At 37.5% G+C, this 26,375-nt stretch overlaps 1 protein-coding gene across 1 annotated transcript in view; it reads right to left on the bottom strand.

Annotated features, from left to right (window-relative positions):
* The window catches only part of LOC122812082 (uromodulin-like), a gene marked incomplete in the record, with an annotated part of 518,790 nt that overhangs the window by 325,954 nt on the left and 166,461 nt on the right, over nucleotides 1-26,375 (bottom strand). Inside the window, 1 exon segment of the mRNA XM_044084351.1 lies at nucleotides 25,838-26,086. Within this exon segment, the coding sequence (XP_043940286.1) occupies nucleotides 25,838-26,086 (249 nt within the window).

The following is a 26,375-nucleotide window of genomic DNA, read 5'->3' as shown; positions in this document are numbered from 1 at the left end:
TAATCTTAGCCAAAGAATATTATAGTTTTGCAAGGATCTCCAAAAGTCATTCTCCATGGCATACTGATCAGTGGTGTAGCTAAAGTTTGTTTCCACTGGGGCTGTCTGAGTTTGCTGCCCTTCCCCCCTTATAAAATCATGGTTAAATGGGGTCCCCTCATACACAGCCCTTCGCTTCAGCCATTCTAAGGTCCCATTACTTGGCTATTTCACCCTATTTACCATAAACACTGTAATGTGCATACTGCTTTACTTCTACAATGATTATTTGTATTTCATTTAAGACTTTTATTTTACATTTTAGAGCACGAAAACTAATAGACATCTGCTAAACAAAGCAATACAGTCTCACAATGAAAATAGACTTGCATTAAAACTTCTTTGCCCTTAAAACTCACATTCATTGAGACTTACATTCAAAGAAAATGTATCGGGCTAGTGACAGATAAATATTATCTTTGGGCTGTTTTCAAATCATAGGCCCCCTTGCACACAAAACATACATGTGTTCTTTGATACCCCTTCCTGATTGTATTAAATTATATTCCTTGTATAATACAACACATTTGTTAGAGCATGTGCTCAATTTATTGTTTTGAACATTTTTTTCAGTAAATAATGAAACAAAATGCATGAATCAATAATGACAAAACTGCCCAGTTCAGAACACTTCCATCACAAAAGTTTACTTAGACTTCTACAGTCCACCAGTATCAGTAAATATGCACAATCTCTGCAGAAATAAAAGTCAGCTAAATAATTCCACATTAAAAAGAACTAACTAATGAAGAGGTTGCTTTCTGCTAGCAAACAACTTTATATTTTATTTTCATCTACAGATAAAGTGCCTGTTGCCCTTGAGGAATACATTGCCTGTGTTACATTAAAAATTATAAGCTAGTAATATTGCAATAAGGAATGAATGGCAAACTGATAGGTTCATAGTTACTAGGTATTTCCACCAAATAGGACATTCTCAGGACTGCAGCATCTGCCCCTTCAAAAGTACAACACATAATGCACCCCAAAGCTCTTAACTTTCTGCAATAAATTGAAGAATTACATTATCAAACTTAATCTTCTCCTTAATTGACTGTTCACCAGTTTTGAACAAATCTGACCCTAACACTGCTGCAGAACTAGTCACCTCTATGCTGACTGGCCTACAAAACTCCTGCTTTCCAGTAATCCATAGACTATACAAACCTAAAACTAAAAACTGGTTAACCTATGAGCTTAAAGCTCATCTACAACTCAGAGATAAGGCATGGCATTCTTGGAAAGCACTTTCTACTACTAAAAACAGACAGCGCTACACTCAGCTTTGCAAATTCACCAAGCAATTTATACACCATCATAAAAGTCACTTTATGAAGTCATTCAAAATCTCGCTGTTAAATCACCCAAAAACGTCTGTCTTACAAGGTGGAAGAACATTTCCTCTATGAATTGCACATCCCCTCAACTTTCTGCCTCTGATTTTCTTTCTCATTTCAGCAACAGTCCCAGCCCTGTCTCTAGCTAATCCCAAACTGTGCCTGATACTGCCAAATCCCCTCCATACATCCTTTCATTCTACTTCAGAACTATCACATACAAAGACATATACCCCCTGACTTAACAGATTAAACATGATAGCCCCCTGGTCCTGAAAAGCTAGACCCATGGTTTATTTATCACTGTAAGGGCAACATCATAACCCCACTGAAACACTTCAACAACATATGCATTACACTTAATATTTTGCCAAATATCTGGAGAAATGCCATTGTAAAACCACTCCCTAAGAAACACACTCCCTCCAATACATCAGACTTTTGGCTCACTTCTATTTTCTCCATCCTAGGAATGATTCTGGAAATATGACTTTATTTCTAACACACTCAATGTATCAGCCAATATCACCTTCCATCTCAAAAGTAGCAGGACTTTTGGTCTTGTTGTAGTACATCCATGACTATCTGGGTACTCATCAACAACATTCTTCTTGGAAAGGACAAATGTCTAATTACTAGAGCAATTTTTATTGACCTTGCTAGAGCTTTTGATCATGTCAGTTATTTAGTTCCCGTAGACCATCTCACTGAAATAGGCATTAGTGATGACACGTTGTCCTGGTACAAAAACTAACACTCTAACCACCAATTCTCAGTTAATTTCAATTCATCAACCTCTACATCAGACCCTCTGCAGAAAGGTGTCCCTGAAGGATCTATTCTGGTACCTATCGTCTTTTCTATCTACTTTAACAAACTTCCTTTTCACTTGCTCTGTCTTCCTCTTCTGTTTTTTGCTGATGGCATGGTTTTATTCCACTCTAGCCATTCTGTCTCTTCTCTTGAACTCGAACTTCAGTTGGATTGTTATGCCATTATTCAATGAGTCAGTGCTAAACAATTATTACTAAACTCCTCTAAAACAAAAACAATGTTTTTGGCATTAGGCAAAAGGTCACTTCTATCTCCAGGCCTCTAAAAATCCTCAATCATCTTAATAACACTACTTTGCTTTATTCAAATACCTAAGGATTTATTTTGAACCCTTCCTAAATTTCCAACCCCAGCTGAGCTATATACACACACACACACACACACACACACACACACACACACACACACACACACACACACACACACACACACACACAAAACTGTCAGTCCTATTTTGGGATAATAGGATCTCCCTTTTCTATCCGGATCCTGTAGAAAGGCCACAGGAGACGGTATCTCACTGGCTCAGTTAAAATACTGTCTCCTGCTAACTGCTACAGATTCAATCCCCTTCAAGTGCCACTTGCAGATTCATCATTCTTCCCCCAAGAAATGGACACCACTGCAAAATCATTGAGAAAGATAAATGGCTACCTGTGAAACAATGTGTTGACTTTCTACTTACTTCTTGGCTATTTAAACTTATCAGGAATGACACCTCTCCCCCACTAGTTTGCAGATTATTCAGCAATGCACCAACATATAACCTTAGACATGTTACTCACTCCTGCACTCTCCTGCAAATCCTGCAAGATTGGCTTCACTGCACAGACCTTGCTTCTGCAGTTCTTGTTCAAAAACTATGGGACTCCCTCCCTTCTTTTCTTAAAGATTATTCCTCTTACTCCATTTTCCATTCAAAAATAAAAACATATTTCATGACCATAGGAAAATCTAACTGCTGTTTCTCTGGTCATATAACTTAACCTCCTCATTCTCTTTTTCCCTCTACAACCCCTGCTCTGATTCTGTTGTTGATTTTGAATCTTTCCGTCCTACATCTATGATGTCCACTATATATATATATATATATATATATATATATATATATATATATATAGCATGCATATATTCTGTTTTTTCACTCACTTTGTATATAAAAGAATTTATCTATTGTTTGTATTCCCTCAAGCTAACTATGATATTCACATTGTATACTTTATTTTGTCAGTCACTCTCTATATAATGTCATGTAATTATTATATTTTCCCCAGGCAGAGACTGAAACTGGTGCAATGGGATCAGTGCTCTACCCTGGTTAACAAATTAAAAATAAAATAAAATAAAATAAAATAAAGGATCTCTGTATTGCATCAATTACCTTTCTGATCTTTCTGTTGTCAGCTGCAAATTCTTCTCATGTACAGGTCAAATAGCTACCACTACTGATTGGGGACACAGTCAACTCTCCTATTATTCCAGTGCCCCAGTAACCCTGCCTCCTCCATTTTATTCTGTCAAAACCACACATCCCTTTTCCACCTATCACACACCTCCTTTTTTAAATAATTTTTAATGACTGATCCAAGTATAATGATAGAACAATAGTCTCTTGTTTCGGGAATATATACTGTTTAAGCAATAATCCATGACTGTGCATGGGTCTATCAGGATTTAACCACAGCTGGTGTGGTTTCACCATGAGGTCAAGGCACAGTCCATAGTCATGGATTATTGTTATTCTACAATTATATTATTTAAGAAATAACTGATTACCTTTCTTAAATAATGTCTTCTTCTGCATTGTCTTCTGTAGACTGATATACTGTGCATGTGTATGGAACTTACATTCCCAAACTTACACAGTGCATCAGTGTAGTGCAGGAGAAGCAATAGGGAAAAGAGAATCTCCATTGTTGTTTTTTTTTTTTTAATTAATGTTTATAAAGTCGGGATTTTATGAGGGACAGTGGAGAATTACAAGGAAAATCAGGTTGTTTCTGTTTCATTCGTTTTGGAGAACATACCTGATTTTTCACATATTTTGCTGTCTCCCAGCATATGCCAGTAGAAAGTCTGTCGACTCAATGGCACTTCAACTGCTGGACTTTTTCTGTTAGTATATTACTGTTTGCCAACAGGTACGCTGATTGGGCTGTCCAGTCAGCATGCTCATTTTTGAATAGCAATGAACAGTCATTGCATAATTCACAACTTTACAAAGTTTTTATTAGCTAACAACCAACTATTTTTAACCAATATTACTAAACCTATTCAATCTAATTGTTTGCAATATTGCCAATACATATCTATATCCTTTTCTTGTAATAAGGCATCTAATTCATGCTAATTCTTACTTTACTATATATAGACTCTTGCAGATACGTCTGAAACATTGTTAAATAAGAAAATTACATTACATTTCATGTCAAATATAGAACTTTAGATCATGGTCCTAATTCTTTGTTTCTTAAATGTGAGATGCAGTTCAGTAACTAAAGCAGACTGGAAGCATATACTTTATAATTACATATTATTAAAGGAGCCTTGGGTTGGGGGAACTGTTTTTTTTTTCTCCTTCAAGCTTTATGGTCCAACACATTTTATATAAACAAAAATATGATATTATTTATTATTCCCAAGTGCTTCAATGAAGACAGATCAGTATTATCATCTCTGGATTAGTCTAGCCACTACAAGAATAAATGTCACAAGAATTGGAAAAATTAACAATGTTCCTCGATTCATTGATTATATTCTTCTTCCTCTGATGCAAATAATTAACAAGGAAATAGATATCAGAAAGCTAGAATACCACTCACTTTCAAAGCTACTTCTATACCAGTTTAGGCTATTTGACAAAAACAAATTCAATAGAAAGAATTACCTTTGTCAACAGTCCAGTAATCCTTCCTAGACCTTATCAGATATACTATATGACATATACAGTAATGAGACTCCCTGTTATAACCATAACCCTTCTGGCAATGTGTCTTACAAACTCTGATTACCTCCCTCCCACATACAAAACCATATTCAACTATAAATACAAAAGGCAGTCACAATAGCAATGCACACAGCCCATCTATGCAACACTTCCTGTACTGTGGGTCATATACCCTATATCTTCTGTAGTTGCTGTGATGACCCCACTGTGGGCCAGTAATCAAGGAGCCTGAATCCTCACCACTGACACTGGAGAGGGATGTTCACTTGGAAGACAAATGGATTCACACAGTGTTTCCCGATGCAGCCCTCTGCACCAAGTACAATTTCTGTTAAGAGCACTCAGATAACACTCTCAGCTTGGGGTCTGGATTTCTACATATCTGTCTCCCTCCATGTCCCCAATAAGACTCCCCACTGGTACAGCTGTAGGGTTAGGTCCTCAGCCAAGTGTCCAAGCCAAGTCCCCCAGTATCCTTTATATGAAACCAGTACTTTGTGTCCCTGCCCCAAGTAGCTGACAAACACACTCTTTGAGATTTAATTTTCACACACACACACACACACACACACACACACACACACACACACACACACACACACACACACACACACACACACACACACACACAAGTACACACACCTGGGAAAGGCTGGCACAGATTACCTGCTCTACCAACTTTACCCAGAGTATAAAGTATAAGGTGTATATCACTACCACCACACACTCCACAATCAGCTACTCTAAGGCCCTTAACAAAGGGTGTGCAGTAATACTGTCCAATATTAATACTAATAATAATAGTAGTAGTCAACCAAGACAGCTAGGCCTTCTGCAGTGGCCCACACAGGGTCACCAAATAAATATACACACCCTTTAGATACTTTCTAAAAGGGCCAGCAACAACAGATGGTTTAAATATATTTAATAATAAATAATAAAAAGATATGAAAATACTGAATATATATTTACAGTAAATCACAGAGTTCAAATCACAATAATAAATAATAAAAAGATATGAAAATACTGAATATATATTTACAGTAAACCACAGAGTTCAAATCACAGAAAATATTGAAAATAATATTGATGGACAGACTCAGACAAATAAAGAAAAATAATATCGAAGCTAAGCTTCATAATATTTTCCTGACTGAATTTAGGATAATTACTATTCTCTATTTGCTTAATAGAGCAAGGCAGATGATGTGGTGAATGTTCTTCCTTGTTGTCAGGCCCAAGACAGAATACTCAATGCTCAGAGATTACTCCCTGTAATATATAACATTTCCAAGATGGCTGGCAGAATGACATCATCGAGTCACCTGACTCTAGGTTCTCACACTATTCCCCTTTGAAGCTTGAGATAGGAATTTAACATAGATGGCTACAATACGCATATAAATATTTATGGCAGTGCCTAGGGTTTCCCCTCTTTTTACTGAGTGAATGAACAAAGGCTTATTCCCAGAGCTACCATCTCTGGTCCTATTCAGCACAAAGGGGTGCCATGTTTATGACTTAACAGTTAATTTAATTTCAATGATTTTCCAAAACTAACTGGACTAAGATTAACCACTTCTCTTCCATTGCCCTTTGCTATCATATATACAGACACTCTCACATGTATGTTCCTTTGTTGCCCAGCAGGATCAACTGTTCATACATTTTTTGACACTAGTAGCTTTACAAACACATTTTGATTGTCAAATGCCATATAGTTCTAATACATTTGTAACATAAGCATCTGTACATATCAGTTTGATATTCAAATGCCATACAGTTCTAACATAAGCATTTGGGCAAATCAGTTTGATATTTAAATGCCATACAGTTCTAATACATTTGTAACACAAGCACCTTGTATAAATCAGTTTTATATTCAAAGGACATATGATTCTTTAACAAAACTCCAGCTAGCTATGCTGGCACTAGCCCATATCATCACAGTTACTTCTAAACATATTATGCACACCACAAACTTTCCAATTTAACATATACAAATCTTCTACTAAACAATACCTCATCTCTTACATGCTTAATGTGGCTTTACCTGATCATCTCAGGCAATACTGAACTCAGCCTAAGTACATCCTCAACAATATCCCATATCCAAAACGTCAATCTGTGCTCAAACCATCACGGTTGCAATATAGCCTTAACCAACCTAAATAGCATTAACAATGAATGGTCACTAGTGGAAAGTTAGGCAACACATCATAATCATGCTGCACTAGCAATAACTGAATCTTGCTAACAAAGCATCATTGTGTCTCCTGTTACTTACATACAAACCACTATTGTTTCTACAATAACAGACCAGGTCATAGAGTGGAAAGTGTTTTTTTTTCATGCTGTCAAGACATACACAAGCTGCCTTAATACAAGCAAACATATCGACTAACGAGCACAGTCCAATCTGGCTCATAGTCCATTTAACTTTGGAAATACTCTTAAGATTAGTATAGCTGTTATTTACATTCTTCCTCCTGCCATGCTGCATCTTTCTCACCATTACATATGTATTTTACCACTGTTTCTGGAAATCACAACTAATTATTCTTGGAGATCTCAATCTGAACTGATTAGGAGCACAAAAGACACATCTATGTCAGTCCCTTTAAAAATATAACCTAACACAATTAGTTACTGAACGTACCAGAACAACACCTCAGACTCCACCACACTGATAGACATTGTCATGACTAACCACATAAAATCCCACAACATAACAATACTACTAAACACACAGTGACCATAACCCCATTATGTTCTACTGGTCATTTAAATAAACAAAAATCACACTACAAACTATTGCCTCTAGACTCTTTTCAGACCAGTCCCATCAGACTGTTATTACAGAGCTTGAATCTATCAATTGGAATATAATTTCCAGTGGCAGCAGCCTTATTACAGCACTTACTACTTTGCTAAACAACTTTACATCAATACAAGGCATACATTTTCCAGAATGGAAAGTAAGAGTAAAAGGTATAGCATGCTCATGGGTTACACTGGACATCAAAACACCTTTAAAACAAAGATAATGCCTGGAAACTAGCAGGCAGACCCATTCCATACTAACACAAAAACTGCATTTTGTCAGTGTCGGACAACAAGCACAAGTTACCTTATCACTAATACAGCAAAAGCAGCTTACATAAGGCATAGCCAAAGGCCATGCAATGGGACTTCTGGAGGATCTTGAAAATAATGACAAATGGCTTCTATTGCACCTGAAATAAGCAGACCACCATTCCTACAGAATAGCATAGCAATCTAAAGTCATTTAGATACACCACACATTCTCCTCACTATTTGCATAACCCGAAGGTTACAAATACCACTAATACAGAGATAAATTGTCCATCTGTGATTCCCACCATTCTAATATGAGGTTATGTACTCTAAACAGGTATTAAGAGAACTGCAAACTACATGCAAAATTAAGTCAGCAAAACACACAGCCACTGCATCCACACCTGGTTAGTAGTAAATAAATCTATAACTCACTACAACCTTTAACTTACAATATGAATAGCTCCTTACTTTTGGGAACATACTACCATAGTCCCAGCTCCCAAAGTTAAAAACCCCAAGTCTTCCTTCGACTATAGGACAATCTCAGGTAATGGAAAAACTTTTGAAAATGTAGCTAATGGAATGTAGCTCAAAATATGACCTCTTAACTATCAGACAGCATGGCTTTCACAATTAATATAACAGATAAACAGCACTATTTACTGTTAATTAGTTTATCTTTGAGATTGTGGAAAAAGGTCAGCTAATGGGTGCTATTTTCATCAACCAAAAACATGTTGTTGAATCTGTCAACCACACCTTTATAATTAAAACACTAGACAACTTTGGTTTAGGTGACAGTGTACTACATTGGTTCACTTCATACATAAGACCTTATACCATTACACATTGTCCTAACATATCCAGTACAGCAGCCTTTTCAGCAGGAGTACCGGTATGTTCAATATTGGGTCCAATACTCTTTTCCATATTCATTAACAACCTACTTAGCTATAGCAACCCTTAGCAGTATGCTTCAAGCAGAAGACATCAGCATACTAAATTCAGATAAATCACACACCAGATTACAAGAAAAGCTACAACAAAACTCCATCTTACTAAGAAATTGGCTTTCTGAAATGCATTTGTACTAATCTTAAAAATATCACTACTATGCTGTTTGGGTCACACCAAGAATTGAAAGGCAATCCCACACTAAACATTACTGAACTGCAAGGCAAGTCACTGCCTTAAAGTCACTGAAAAAGGTACCTTTGTATAATATTTAACCAACAACTCACCTTTAATCCACACATGCAAAACAATAACAAATGTAGCACTTAACCAGCTTAGGTTAGCTGTACAAATACCATAATCTATTCCCAAAAGAATCCATGAAAGCTCCAGCATTACAAATGATAATACCCAAAACAGAGTTATTTCTTCCATTACTTGCTCTAAACTCTGCACAGAACACCCGCTTTCCACAAGTGACTGCAAATGTGATCTGCAGATTCATAACACTGGTGGTGGGGTCCAGAGAACATCATAGTATGTCTCTATAATGATCCAATTATGTACAGTTAACTGCTATGGCCAGTCTCCTACTCAACTGTTTGACACTCAAACTAATGCACTGTTCATACTGTCCACCTCATGCTAGAGCACATAGACTGCAACACAGACAGAGAAATAATTCCTTACGCTCCTCTACAAATAATGCCATCTGTTTATTAAGATCCCATTTCAACATGGCAATAAATAAAAAAAAAAATATTTCAAAACTTGTACTAACAGCTTGGAACTCAGTACTTCAAGAACATTTAAAAAGGAGCAAATTAAGCCTTATGGTAATGTATACAAGTGCCAATGTTTTAACAATGGCTAAATGAGATCTATAGCAACTATCTCATATTTGTACAAATAAGCACTGTGTTATTTCTAAAATACAGTAGTGTAGTTGGTTGGTAAATATTGTATATATGCAAAGAGTGCTTTATATTCCTTCTTTAATATTTCTAGCTTTTTGGTTTATAAACCTTTATATTGATCTCTTTAAACTGTAAACTATTACTGTAATTGGTGTTTATTTGAATCTTCAACATGTAACTCTGTTAGCACAAATCAACTGTCACACCATTTGAATTGTACAAATAACATAATCACACTGTAACATTGTGATTTATATTTATATTCCATAAGTTGCACCACTGTTCTGTAAATTAGCTGCCACACTGAAGTGTACAAATTACAAAGGATATTAGTTGTATAAGTAATACTTAACACAACAGTAGATGTTCGAATGATGACTGCTGGAGCAGCCTTAGATATGTGGGTTAGATCCTGCCAAGAACATAGCAGCTGGACAGCTTCCAAAGCTTCAGGACACCTTCCATATGCACAAACTGTTAGGTCCATTTGAGCTGTCTAAAAGCCAGGTTTGGGCACCAAGCCCTTCAGAGCTTTACTGCTAATTGAGGGAGAATGAGCCCTGAGAGGATATAGCTAGGAGCAAAAATATATACAAATGTCCATGCCCTCACAAAAATAGCATAAAAAAGTGGGATGGCGTGAGGTTGTGGCTACTGCAGCAGTGATCAATCAAACATCTAATGTTATGGTAAGTTTATGTTAAGGGGGTTGGGAGGGTGGCCTAATGGTTAAGGTGTTTGCCTTACAAACACAAGGTGTGAGGTTTGAGTATCACAAGGGATAATTGGCTAGGCTTAAAATGGCTCGCAAGGGCAGTTAGCTTAGTACTAATCTATGAACCTATGAACTTATATATACAACTGTACTGTGTTCATCATATTGATCACTGCTGCAGTCGTTTCAGTTATATGGGATGATTACCCTAGCTTCAACCATATGGGATGTGGAAGGGGAAGAGAACAGAATCCCCTGAAAAATGGCCTAATCTAGACCTAGATAGGGAATCCAGCTTGTAGTGCTTTGTAACAGTATGTACAAAGGACTAAACTGCTGCTGTAGAATCCAACTCTTTCCAAAAAGTCATAGATGAAGCCAAAGCCCTAGCAGAGTGAGCCTTGATCCTGTCTGTAATAGTTTTGTTGTGGCGAGACTAATGAAAGGTAATAGCCTGAGGCAACTATATGGAAATAGTCTACTTTGTCCCAGGTTGTTTACCTTCATAAAAATAACAATTGATCCAAAGATCTGTAAGATTTTGTTCTATCGAGACAGTATCTGAGTTCTGTGAAGATATCCAATGTATGGAGATCCTTTTTCCCCTCATTTTTGGGTTCAGGAAAGAAAACAGGGAGATGGATAGTTTGGCTTAAAGTAAATTTAGGTAGCAATTCAGTCATAAAAGAAAGATTAGTTCTCAATTAAACTGTCTCTATGTGGAAAATGTGATAGGGTTGACTTCCCATAAAAGCTTGCAACTCAGATACTCTTTTTGCTGAGATTAGTGCAATCAATAAAACAGTTTTCCATCCTAAGAACCTCAAGACAACCTGAAGAGCTGGTTCAAATAGAGCAAGTGCTAGCTTTTCTAACCCAAAGTTAAGATTTCAAGGAGGAGTCACTGATTTTCATTGAGGTCTCTTATGCAAAACCTGCTTCAAAAACATTTTCACAAGAGAATAAATTGAAAGAGGGTGATCCGTGGACAGATATACTGAAATGGCTGACAAATGAACCTTGACAGAGCAATAAGATAGGCCATAGTATAGTAACTCACACAAATATTGTAAAACCAGAGAAACACTAGCCCTTACTGGATGCTGGTTATGTTGTTGACACAAACTAGAAAACATTTTCTGTTTGCTAATATATGATTTTCTAGTGGCAGTCTTTCTTGCCTCCATTAGAACTTAGTGCATGTCCTCAAAAACAGGTGCCTAAAAGGAATTAAGACCCTATGACCTAGGCAGTCAGCTGAAGTTGTTAAAGGTCAGGATGTTTAAACACCCCTGTTATTGTGTGAGTAGCTCCATTCTTTGAGGGAGAGTGTGGTAGTTTTTCCTGGCCATTTCCAAAAGATGGGATAACCACTTGTTGCCTGGGCCAAAAAGGAGTTACCACAGTGATCTTAGAAGATTCTTCCGCAGTGTTCAGAAATGTCCTGAATATTAGTGGAAAGAGTGGAAAAAATATAGGAACATTCCTGTCCAAGGAAAGAAAATAGCATTAGTCTTCCAGGCATTCTTGCATGGAGTGCTGGAGGAGAATTTTGCTAGCTGATTGTTTGGAGTGGAAGCAGAGAGGTCTATTTGAGGAACTGACCTCAGATGGATTAAATTGTGGAAGACCTTGTGATCTAGTTTCCATTCAAGATGGTCCATCTTTGTCCTTCTCAGCTTGTCTGCTGCACAGTTTTGCTCTGATGAAATGTGGGATGCCTGCAGAGTAAGATTGTACTGTAAAGTTATATCCCAAGCTAACACAGCTACAGGTGATAAGACCTGGGTCCCTCTTTCTTGTTAATGTACCATATGACTGTATTACTGTCTGTAAAAACCTGAAGAGGTCCTGGGGATCAAAGATGATTCAGAGAGTTGAGTGCTCTGATAAGAGCATGTATATCTTTATATATGTATGATATATGATGTCCTATGTCTAACAGAAACCTGGCTCAAACCAGGAACAAAAGATAACGAAGTCATCCCACCAGGGTACAATATAATAAGGGCAGACCAAACAACAAAAAAGGTGGAGGCGTAGCAATTTTGTATAAATCTGATCTAAATATATCTTTAGTAGACTTACAATCACCATTAGATAATCGCATAGAAACCCTTGTCTCTAAACTCCAGCTCAATTCTAGCAAAGCTATCTATATAATATGCTCCTACCTACCTCCAGGCATTAATATCAACATCCTTGAAAATATCTTATGCTGCCTCTCATCTTCCCTCCCCTCAAGAAACCTTAGTACTTGGAGACTTCAATAAAGACTGAAACTGCTGTACTTCCAATCAACCTTCAGTCTATATAAACCTGTATGGCTTTTCTCAGTTTATCACCACCCTCAACCAGAATCCATAAGCCCACTAACAAAGAGAGTACCTTAGATTGGATCCTAGTAAGAAACCATCCCCTCACTTATATAGCAGACACCCTGCCTGATGATATTAGCGATCACTTCCTCACTTATATAATTAGGCATAAAACCTTCTTCCCCAACCAAACAATCCTTAAAACTATACAAAACAAAAAACACTTTAATGCTGTAAATTTCCAAAAAGAGCTACAAGCCTGTGACTGGTCTCCCTTAAAACAACTCTCCCTTGAGGAAGCAGTATCCTATTTTAACTCCAAATTATTACAAATACTGGAATACCATGCCCCTAGTCGATCCATTAGGACCAGATGCAAATCAGCACCATGGCTCTCTAAAGAGACAAGACACAAAATCCTATTAAGAAATAAGATCTGGTCTAAATGGAGATGTACTAAAAACCCAACCAATTACCAGAACTACAAACATTATAGAAACACCACAAAGAAGTCCATACTCCTTGATAAAAAAAAAACTACTATTTTAAACTCCAAAACAAGCATCAGCAAACCCCACAAACTTTCTGGACAGCTATTAATAGACTTTTACACCCAGGCCACTCCAAGACACAAACCCCTTCAGGACTTTCCTTAAGCACTCCTAAGGAGATTGCTGACACCTTCAATACATTATTTACAGAAACTGTACAGTCTCTCGCAAATTCCTTACCTTTTGTTACCCCAACCCTCCCATTCTCCATGATTAGCAAACCCCCTACCTTTCAACTAAATCCAGTCTCTACATCTTTCATCCACACCTTACTTACGAAACTTAAACCATGTACTCCATCCGCTGATCTCTTACCAGCGAAATACCTGCAAATTGCAGCTAAAGTTCTCTCCTACCCTATTTCCATACTAATCAATAGAACTATTACTGAAGGTTCTATTCCATCTCTCTGGAAAATTTCAAATATAATTCCTCTTCATAAGGGTGGTAACTCAACTGAAATATCTAACTATCGCCCCATAGCCTTGCTCTCCCCTCTAGCCAAAATTATGGAAAAATGTATCCACCACCAGCTACTTGATCACCTTCTCCAATATAACCTTCTAGCAGACTGTCAACATGGTTTCAGGCCATACCACAGTACTACTACTGCCCTACTATCCTTCACTGATTGCATCAACAGGCATCGCAACAATAACAGGCTCTCTACTGCTCTGTTTATAGACCTATCAAAAGCCTTTGATATGGTGAACCATCAATTACTACTGCAAATACCAGAACAATACTCACTCAACACAAAGGCATTACAGTGGTTTAAGTCCTACCTAGAAAACAGACAGCAAGCTGTTCTCGGGGACAACAACCTCTCTACTCTTCTTCCTATTACTCTTGGGGTCCCACGAGGCTCCATCCTGGGACCTCTCCTCTTCTCTATCTTTATCAACGACCTACAGCTAACTATTCCACAATCTATCTGCATACAATATACAGATGATTCCACACTAGTGTGTTCTGCCACTTCATTTGCCGAGCTCCGAGCTATCACCCAGTCAGTATTTAACTCAGTTGAAAAATGTTTTTTGCAATGTTGCCTCCTACTAAACGCCAAAAAAAAAACAAGTTACTTGTTTTCACTCCTACATAGAAGTCCTCTCCAATATATCTAACTGTCAAATCCAGCAATGGTACTATAATTACACCTGATCCAACCACCAAGCTCTTAGGAGTAACAATAGATCACAGTCTCAACTTTGACACACATATTAACACTACAGTTAAAGCTGTTAACAGAAAACTGGGCTCACTCTATAAGATAAAGTTCTTCCTCACCCCTGAAGCCAAAACCACCATTGCCCATACCTACCTGATCTCTCCTCTCCTCTATGTTTCATCTATCTATACAAATCTTTCCAAAACCAACCTAAACAAACTAGCAATTTCCTACAACAACATTGCCAGATTTGCTACATGTTCACCATATAGAACCCATCACTGTTTTAACCTCAAACAACTAGGCTGGCTTGAACTCCAAAACCAGCTACTATTTCAGCAACTTACAATTACCCATAAGATTCTCTATCACACTGATAGGACTCCTATTATTTGTAGCATTGCCATTCCTTATAGAAATCTTACAGCCTTATGCTCAGCAAATAAATTACAAGTAACCACCCAGAAATCCCTTAATAAAGCCAGGGACTCACTCTTTTCAAATTCCATGGGTAAGAGTTGGAACAAACTCCCCAGCTACCTACAATTACTTTCATCCTTATCACTTTTCAAGCACCAGCTAAAACTACACCTTAAAGAACATTGGTTATGCAAATGTACTAACCCAGATTAACACCAACCATCTAGCATACTTCCTCCCCCCCCCTCTATTACCCACTAGGGTGCAAATACATCCTATTCATAGCCAGTATTGAAGTTTTCTTATTTTCTTCTTACTTCATGAAACTTACTCTTCACTTTTCTAAAATCCCTCACCTCCTCCTGATATTGTCTGTGTCAGTGTTAGTACTTATGCTACCTATGACATTTCACGCAAAGCTTTTTTAACATAACAACTAGATAGATACCTTCACCCCCTCCTCACTTTTTTTTGTCCAACTATTGCCAAACGTAATACCTCTTGTATATACTACTCATACTACTGCTTAGTCAACGCCCTCACTTATCCTTCTCTTTTGTTTGTTCCTTCTATGCTAACCTAAACCTACTTTGATTTTAATTTTTTACCATTTTTAATCTTTGCTGTTTGAAGCTATTTGACTACATTAGACTACACCTTTTGCTGTAACTGCATTCATTCTTATGTAATAATTTACTGTTTTGATTTATTTTCATTTGTAGTCCTGTTACATTACCTTAATGTTGGAGCTTATCTCCCCGGGCCTCTACTGAAAATGGACATGTATCCAGTTAGACTAGCCCGGTCAACAAATGTAAAATAAAATAAATAAATAAATTATATATATATATATATATATATATATATATATATATATATATCTGTTACTTTGTACTTTTATCCCTTTTGACACTACTCTCCATACAAAGTCCAAAACATATGTGGTGAAGGATGGATCTAGAGCAAGGCAGGAGATGGGGAATGGTCTGAGGAACCAGCTTTGTCCACAGCGGAGTCACCCACCTGTGGCTGAAAGAAATTGCTAGTCTGCTGTGCTGGCAAAGGTTGTTTGCTCTAGTTTTTCTTGTTGTGGCTGAAAGGACTGACCACAGTACCAGTAGTTTACTCCATTGTCAAAATGGTGCCTCTTTCGCAGGAAAACTAAGCAGCACAAGCCTGTAAACGTTCAAAGTAAAAAAAAAAGACATTTCCCCAGTAAAAACACAACAAAAACACTGTAGTACACTTTGCCTGCCACAAAAAAAAAATAAAATGAACAGTTATTCCAGTGAAAAAATGGTTTAAGAATGTTTTTAACAAATGTTAAAGTGACTGGAAAAATGTGCACTCCCTTTTAAAAGTTTAAGTTAAGTCTCATGACAGTCAGTCAAAAACGGAAACTCCTAGTAAAAAAAAAAAGTTCATAACCAGGAAAGTAAATTAAAACATGAAATGTTAAATGTGAAGGTTTTTCCTACAAAGGGAACTTATCTGCCCAGCAATGGAACAGCACAAGCTGACCATCTAGCCTGAAAAGCTCATACAGGCACACCCTGTTTGGTGGCAAGAAAGCTCTGAAGGGCTCAAAGCTCAAACTTGCCACATCTCAAGCTGCCTAAAGGTTTGTGTGAATGGAAGGTACCCTGAAGTTTTTGAAACTAAGTGACTGTCTGGCTGTTATATCCCTGGCAGGATATAACCCATATAGCTTAGGTTACTGCAGCAGGGATCAATATGATAAACGTGTAATTATCTGTTGCAACTTGTGAATGTTTAATTGGCCTAGGTCAGGGCTGAAAATGGTCTGTGGAGCAGCCCTCCTACCCAGTCAACAATGTTATTAAATAAATAAAGAACTAGATAAATAAATAGATAGATAAATTAATAAATAATCAGGTCTTCTATAGGCAATCCATTCTTGTTAATTTGTCACCAGTAATTTTACAAAGTGGACTGAGTGCTTATCTGCTCCTAATAACACTACAGAAACAAGTACCTTGCTGTTGATCAACAGTGTGTTAAGTTGCTGGCAGATACCCACAAGGACAGAATCTGATCGGGACCACATTTCACTTGTGAGGTAATAGAAAATGTATGAAAATATGTGTTGTGCACAGTAAACTGCATGTGGCCCATCATCTAGAGCCCTCTAGGCAGTTGAAAAGAGTAAACCAAATGATATTCCAAATACAAAAATGTACAACAGCTTCACAGGAAAAGGCTGGGATCTTAAGTCACTCCTAGTATTAGTGGTCTTCTATCCTACTCCCAATACATACACTAGCATCTCACCCTTTGAAATGATGATTGGAAAAAGAATGGCACTGCATTTCTATCTTTTGTATACTACAAGGGGATACAAGTCTGGAACATGCTACCACCACTCGTGATTATGCACCCCATCTAAGAGAGCACTAAAAGAAACCTTTGCCTTTGCTCAGCAATTTGAAAAAAAATAGTGTGTACTGGTACCTGGGTCCTATTATGACAGAAAGGCCAGCAGTAGGGAATAGCATAGTGTGGCAAGGTATTTTATTTTATCTACATCAGAGGAAAGGCAAAGACAAAGAAATTCTTACCAAGCTGAGATGGACCATTCTTAATAGTAAATAAGATTTCACAAGTGGCTTACAAAAGAGAAATAAAGAGAAAAGGCAATGGTGAAGCTTTAGTTAAATGGCTTCACATTAATCAGCTGTGGCTTTTCCATAAACACAAGAGTTGTATCTACCCTAGAAAGAAAACAGACAAGCTCAGAATATGTAAAATGGGACTCTGAACAATCATCCAAGGATAGCATAATAAAACTTCTAAGTGCCCAAGAGAATAATAACTTTCATCTTCCTTGCTATACTAGTATTGACTTTACATGCAGCTTGATACAGGAAATGTAGAGAATAAAGCCTTTGATTAAAAAAATAGATAACATATATATGATTTCAAATATTGATAGTCATTTTAATCAATATTGTTTTTATTACTATTATCAATACCATTGTGTATACTATCGTGTATTTCTTACATCGTTCTATTGTCACTTTGTACTGATTGCATCTGTTAATAATTCCTTTATGTATTGCTATGTATTAACATTGCTTTTTTATCTGATATATGAAACAGTATGTAACAAAAAAAAAAGAAAAGAAACGCAGAGAGCACAAAGTTATGCAGTTTAAAACACTTACTTACCTAGCAGAGAATAGGGCCCACCTTTGGCTATATCCTCCCTAGTTAACTGTTTTCAGCAAAAGGCATGCAGGCCTCATGGCATCACTAATAATGCTACCCTTTGGAACCTATTGTTACTATCAGCATGTCACTGTTATATAGTATGGTTAGGCATGAAACAAATTCAGTCATGCTTTGTCAAATAGCTACTATATACTAGTCAAAAGGGTGGGAGTCTAATATAAGTATATGCAGTGGTTATAAAAATTTTACACACCCCTGTTAAAATGCCAGGTTTTTGTGATATAAAAAAATGAGACCACAATAAATCATTTCAAAACTTTTCCCACCTTTAATGTGACCTCTAACCTGTACAATTCAATTGAAAAACAAACAAATCTGTTAGGGGAAAAATATAAAAAATAAAAAAATGTACAATACGCTGGTTGCATAAGTCTGGACACCCTTAAACTAATACTTTGTTGTATGTGCACACCCTTAAACTAATACTTTGTTGAAGCACCTTTTGATTTAATTACAACATTCAGTCTTCTTGGGTACACACCTGCCATCAATTAAAGAGACTCTGATTAAACCCAAATAAACTTCAGCTGTCCTAGCAGGATTTTCCTGACATTTACTCAGTTGCCTGCTATAGCAAAAGTCATGATTCACAGAGCTTACAAAGCATAAAAAAGATCTTATTGTTGAAAGGCATCAGTCAGGAGAAGGATGCAAAAACATTTCTGCAGCATTGGATGGGGCATGGAACACAGTGAAGACAGTCATCAAAAACTGGATAAAATATGGGACAACAGTGATGTTGCAAAGAACTGGATTTCCCTCCAAAATTGATGAAAAGACAAGACAAAAACTGGTCAGGGAGGCTGCCAAGAGACCTACAGCAACACTGAAGGAGCTGGAGGAATTTCTGGCAAGTACTGGTTGTGTACTACGTGACAACAATTTTCCGTATTCTCCATATGTCCAGACTATGGTGTAGGGTTGCAAGATGGAAGCCATTTCTTACACAGAAAAACATCCAGGCCCAGATAAAATTTGCAAAACAATACATCATGTCTCTCAAAAGCATGTCGGAAAATGTGTTATGATCTGATGAGACCAAGGTTGAACTTTTGGCCATAATTCCAAAAGGTACATTTGGCACAAAAACAACACTTTGCATCACCAAAAGAACACCATCCCTATGGTGAAGAATGGTGGTGGCAGTATCATGCTTTGAGGTTGCTTTTATTCACCAGGACCTGGGGCTTTTGTCAACATAGAGGGAATTATGAACACTTTCAAATACCAGTCACTTTTGGCACAAAACCTTCGGGTGTCTGCTAGAAAGCTGAAGACAAAGAGGAATATCACCTTTCAACATGACAATGACCCCAAACTTACATCCAAGTCAACAAAAGATTGGCTTCACCAGAATAAAATTAAAGTTTTGGAATAGCCCAGTGAGAGCCCAGATGTAAATCCAATAGAAAATCTGTGGGGTGACCTGAAGAGAGCTGTGCACAAGAGATGCCCATGCAATCTGACAGATTTGGAGTGCTTTTGCAAGGAGCGGGGGCAAATATTGCCAAGTCAAGATGTGCCATGCTGATAGACTCCTACCCAAGAAGACTGAATGGTGTAATTAAATCAAAAGGTGCTTCAACAAAGTTTAAGGGTGTGCACACACAACAAATTATTAGTTTAAGGGTGTGCACACTTATACAAACAGCGTATTGTGCATTTTTTATTTTTTATATTTTTTCCCCTAACAGAGTTGTTTGTTTTTCAATTGAATTGTACAGGTTATAGGTCACATTAAAGGTGAGAAATGTTTTGAAATGATTTATTGTGGTCTCTTTTTTTTATATATATATCACAAAAACCTGGCATTTTAACAGGGGTGTGTACACATTTTATATCTACTGTAGGTTTTATTGATTGTATTACATCCCAGGATGCCCTATGTTGTGTAATACAACATCTTACATCAGAAAAATTAAATCAAGTATGATATGATTTCCAACATCTGGCCTCTGATGGTGAGACAGCCACTGTAACTATGGCCAGTAATTCTGCACAGCACCATAGCAGCTGCTAGCATCACAGTGTTCAGTGCATTGGTGGCATTAGTCAAGTGGTATGCATAAATGGCACATGTATACTATATGTCCTATAAAATCCTAATCACATGGCCATAACATTGTATGCCTCAGTGTATAATGTCTCATGGTTCTTCCTACTATACCACACTTTGAGGAGTAGAGTCTTTCCTTGCATCTGGGCTCAGTTAGGAGCTCAGGCATCTGATAGAGTGTCAGGGAGGGATGGCAGTGTGCCCATCCCAGGCTTGGAGGTGGCTATGTGGGTGCATCCTTTGTTGTCTCTGACAGGGGTGGAGGTAGAGAGCATAGTCTAAGAGGGGAAAGGGTGAGAGCATGGCTGAGCTTCAGCAGAGGTGGAATAAGAAGTACCACATTCCCACTGCGTAACTGCCTTCATGATACAAACTATGTAATTAGGGGGTGAGAGAAAAAAAACAAATGTAGAACAGCACTGCCCCCCATGCCCTTAAGATACACATTGGCCCTGAACAAAAATTGATAATAGCCCAAGGTAGAAGGAGTACTGAAGACCCAGTGCTGGACATGGGACATTGTGGTTGGTGGATACAGTGGAAACATCACCCTGCCCACCCTCCAAAAAAGTCTCTCTCTGAGTTTCACACAAAAAAGTTCTACAGGCTATAAATCTTTGGTTTTGGTATGCAGCAGCCACCTCTGAATCCTACCAATATTTTTGTATTATGTGATACATTTATTAATTTGCAGAAAGTCACAGATCACTAGTTTCTGCATTCAAGCAATTGTTTTCTCTTTTAATACAAAAGTTGATGAATATTGCCACCAATCAGATCACTAGTACTTTTTTACAAACATTATTTAATAGTTTCCTTTTTTGCAATAATTACAAGTTATTACATGTAAGAGGACTCTACAATGATTGTTAAAGTATGATAGGAGCTATGATACACAATACACAAAATGAAGTAACTTTGTAATTGTTGTTTTAAAAAAATGGCACATATTGCTTTCTTATAAACATACTGTATGTTTTTAAGCCAGCTGTCTGCATCTCACAATGTATAAATTGTTGTATAATATATATTTCTAAACTTCTTTTGCCTTATATGCAATCATGTTGGCCCCATTTGCTTTGTTATACTTCACAATCGCCGAGGCCTGATTTTCAGTCTTCCCTGACAGTCAGCATGATGATTTCGTCTTAGGCACTGCAGCATTATCTCGTCTGCATTTTTCAGCTACGTTCTGATGACTTTTTGAAATAGAAATGGCTTTTGCACATGAGCTAGCCTCATAACTGACTGTTGCCACTGTTTTATTGTACTATATATATAACATGAAGGCTGAGCTGAAATATACTGCTGCCGGACAACTGTATAATTTACATGCCCTACTGTCTTGTCCATACATTGTACCAGCTGCTTTTTAACACCTTTATGACTGAAAAAATATCACAGGCTGCTACAAACACACCATTTACAGACCCTTTATTATTAAAGAGTGGAGATGTTCAGTGTGTGAATATACTGAGGGCATGTAAGCAGTATTTTTTATTTTATTTATTTCATTTGTTAATCAGGTAAATTAAGTGGTCCTTTCAACCATGACCAGGCCAAGAAGTAACCAAGAGGTAACCAGTGACAATAAGCAAATAAAAGAACAGTATTTTTTAAAATATACATAAAAAATTGGATGCAGTTAACATATTGCATCTGTTGCATTATTTAGAAAGCCAGTAGTAAGCATAAATGTAAGCACTGGAAAATATACAAAAATAAATAGGTGCAGAAAAATGGTAGATTCACTGTATTATTTACACCATATCTATTCAAAATAAATTAAATTAGCAGTACAAAGTAAAAGAAATATGCAACTAAGTACCATTAGGACTACACACATGTACACACGTGTGTGTGTGTGTGTGTGTGTGTGTGTGTGTGTGGGTGTGCGCGCACGCGTGTCTGTATGTAAATATATATATATATATATATATATATATATATATATATATATATATATATATATATATATGGATTCACTTTATATCCTCGAAATACTGAAATATCGAAATTCAGTATTTCAAAGCTATAAAGTTGAATCTTTAAAACCTTGAAAACACACAACCGCGAAATTCAAAATCTCGCACACCGGAAATTTTGAATTTTGTGGTTCTCATACCCCCAACTTACATATTCTAACTCTGAGGTCGCACTACACACAAACCCACACACACCACCACACAAGCTACATACTGCTCGCACACACACATCACAGCAACAAAACACACTCACACACACCACAGCCCCTACACAACACCCATAACACACACACACACACACACACACACACACACCTACCTGAATCCATAACCACAGCAGAACCTCAGAAGTGTGAAATTCAAAACCTCTGGTATTCGTGGTTTTGAATTTCGGGCTTCTGAGCTTTCGCTCTTTTTAGGATTTCACTTTATGGGCTCGAAATACTGAATTTTGACATTTCAGTATTTCGAGCTTCTAAAGTGAATCCATATATATGTATATATATATATATATATATATATATATATATATATATATATATATATATATGCATATAAACAGCATTTATACTAACTTGTGTCAGTTCTGCATACACATATCAGAACAGTTATCTTAAGTACCACGTAATTGATTTATGTCATCCAGTTAATATAAAGAAATAGAAGAATATTTCTGATATCAAACATTATAAGAGATTATTTTTTTAAATACATACTAATTTTGCTAATACAACTTGATTAATTTAATTTATTCATTTTATTAACCATAATGGAAGTGAATTTAACTGCTTGATACTACAACCTAGGCCACAAGGGCAAATGCATGAATTAAAAAAATACACACACACACACATGCACGCACACACACGCACACGCACATGCGCACATGCACACGCACACACACACACACACACACACACACACACACACACACACACACACACACACACACACGCACACACACGCACACACACGCACGCACACACACCTATATCTGTATCTATCTATATCTAAGTATGTATGTAGGTCTACTGATTTTGATTGAATGACCCAAACATTAACGTTCACAGCATTGACCAGAAAATGTTAACATTGCAAATGTCCAGATGCAACTGCACATGCACCGAGCAACAGCCTTGGCATGTGAAAAGGAAAAACTTAAAAATAAAGCAAAAAAAGACCAACATTTTTGCAGGTGCGGAAGCTCCCTGCACCCCCCATTTTGGGGGGTTGTGCCTCCATCCTATCTGCTAATTTTATATAGATATATATATATATATATATATATATATATATATATATATATATATGGGTCTACTTTACATTACCGACACGACACTTCACCGACACACAAAACACCGACCCCAAATAACCGAAACCACACAACACCGACAACTCACAAAACCGAACACAATTACACCGACACAAACAACGTAAACTACACATGTCACACAATGACATATCCACTAACCCTAACCCAAACCCTAACCCTAAGGTCCGACACTACCACACAGTTACCCTACCCGCACCCTAACCCTAACTCACTTAACCCACCCCTACACCTAAAGACTGTCACTATCGCACACTTAACCTACCTGCACCCTAACCCTAACTCACTTAACCCACCCTAAAACATAAAGCCCGTCACTATCGCACACTCACCCTACCTGCACACTAAACCTAACTCACTTAACCCGTCCCTAAACTACAGTCCGTCACTATCACACACTTACCTTACCCGAACCCTAACTCCGACACTACCACACACTCACCTTTCCCACACCCTAACCCAAAATCCCACAATATCGCACACTTACCTGACCGCTCCTAACTCTGTCGCTATCGCACACTTACCGAGTCGCACTCACACGTTACCCTTTTTGGTCTTTCGGCTGTCGGCAAATCACCTTTTCGGTCAACTTACCTGTCGGTCGTTTCATCTCGGTCTTCCGCGTGTCGGTGAAGTGTCGTTTCGGTAATGTAAAGGGGACCCATATATATATATATATATATATATATATATATATATATATATATATATATATATATATATATATACACTAACTCTAAGATCACAAAATATTGAGGAAAAGGCATGTAACCCTACCCCAAATATTTTGCAGTCTCACATCTGTTGATCTGTTTAGCTGACCAAATTTTGGTGGCTAAACAGATGTTGTCTAGCTGTCCTGTCAATGAATCCCCCCTGCTCACCTTACTAATGCAGTCTAACCCTAACTTTGCCTCTGCCCCGAACCCTAACCTGAATCTGCATTAAAAAAAAAAACTTCATGTAACACCACCACTACACAAGACAGTTCAGACACTCATCACGCATGCGTGCATACACACACACACACACACACACACACACACACACACACACACACACACACACACACACACACACACACACACACACACACACACACACACACACACACACACACACACACACACACACACACACACACACACACACACACACACACACTAAATCTATGCTCTAATCTAACCAAAACCCTAACCCTAAACACTCACAATCTTGCACACTTAATCTATCCCCTTACCTAATCCTGACTGTAACCCTAACCAGCTCACATTCACAAGCACAGATGCACACACCTGCTACACATTCTACTTACCTATCTCAGCAAACACACACCCGACAAATGCCTATTCGATACGAGGGTCGAAGAGAAAAACAATGCACTTCCACCTGTCAAACCAATATGATCGACAATAAAACAAGTGCAGTCGGCACCCATATATATAACTACACACACACACACACACACACACACACACACACACACACACACACGTAGTAAGCCAGCATATTTTTTTAAACAGAAGTCCGGTGTATTCAGAGGAATTTCATATATCCATAAAGAAGGGAAAGCATGTGAATTCTGCACAGTGACTAGACAGCAGAACTGAGTCCCAGACCCTTGAGATGTAAGGCAGAGGTTGTAACCACTCAGCAGCTATGCTGCCGAGAATCAGGATGTACTGATTCTTAACTGTACTGCTGATGCAAACTGTAAGCATATCTGAATCACAGTACAGAATTTTTGTTGTTTTAAGGTGTTCATCCATCCAAAAGATCAGTTAGCAGTCAAAGACCACATTACTTTTGCCATTGTAAGAATATGTATATTATAGATCTTTATATCTACTTTCACTGTGCTTACACTGATTACATCCATGCTCTGCTTCCTGGTTTATTAAAATGCTGCAAATGAATTGTCTGAACTTACCCTTTATCGATCAGAGTAAATTTAGTTGGATCAGAGGAGTTATTGGTAGGAGTAGCATAACAGTTGTCCACCACTAAGACCAAGCTTTTGTTTTCAATATTTTGTACAACTGCCCCGACGTAGAGTGGAGAATTCAGAAGCAGGTTTATAGGGCCGCTTGAATAGGGACTGAGGTAGTCATTATCTTTGAAAACAGACATTAGTGTTGGGTAGGATCCAGCGCCATCAACAGATGGAAGGTTTCCGTAGCTGAAAAAGAAAACAGAAAAACAGAAAATTAGCTTATAACCTCTGAATATGTTATTAATTATAAGACATGCACTGAAGAAAGGATAAAAGTTTGCAGTTCCTAAGGTAAAATATAATTACACAAATATGAAACTGCAAAGGAGGTATACACAGAGAAGTAAACCTCCCGACTTCTAGTACTGTGACAGTCTAGAGACTGTGGATAATTGCTCATGAGTTAATTCTTCTTTTGTTTCAAACAGGTGCCTTCTTAGAACTCATTTTAATGCATGCCAGTAAATAACTGTTC

This window comes from Protopterus annectens, chromosome 9.part0, assembly GCF_019279795.1.
Source record: "Protopterus annectens isolate FY-2018-M chromosome 9.part0, PAN1.0, whole genome shotgun sequence".
NCBI lineage: Eukaryota > Metazoa > Chordata > Ceratodontiformes > Protopteridae > Protopterus > Protopterus annectens.
The sequence above is the reverse complement of the archived record's forward strand: the minus strand, read 5'-3'. Positions and strand labels throughout refer to the sequence as shown.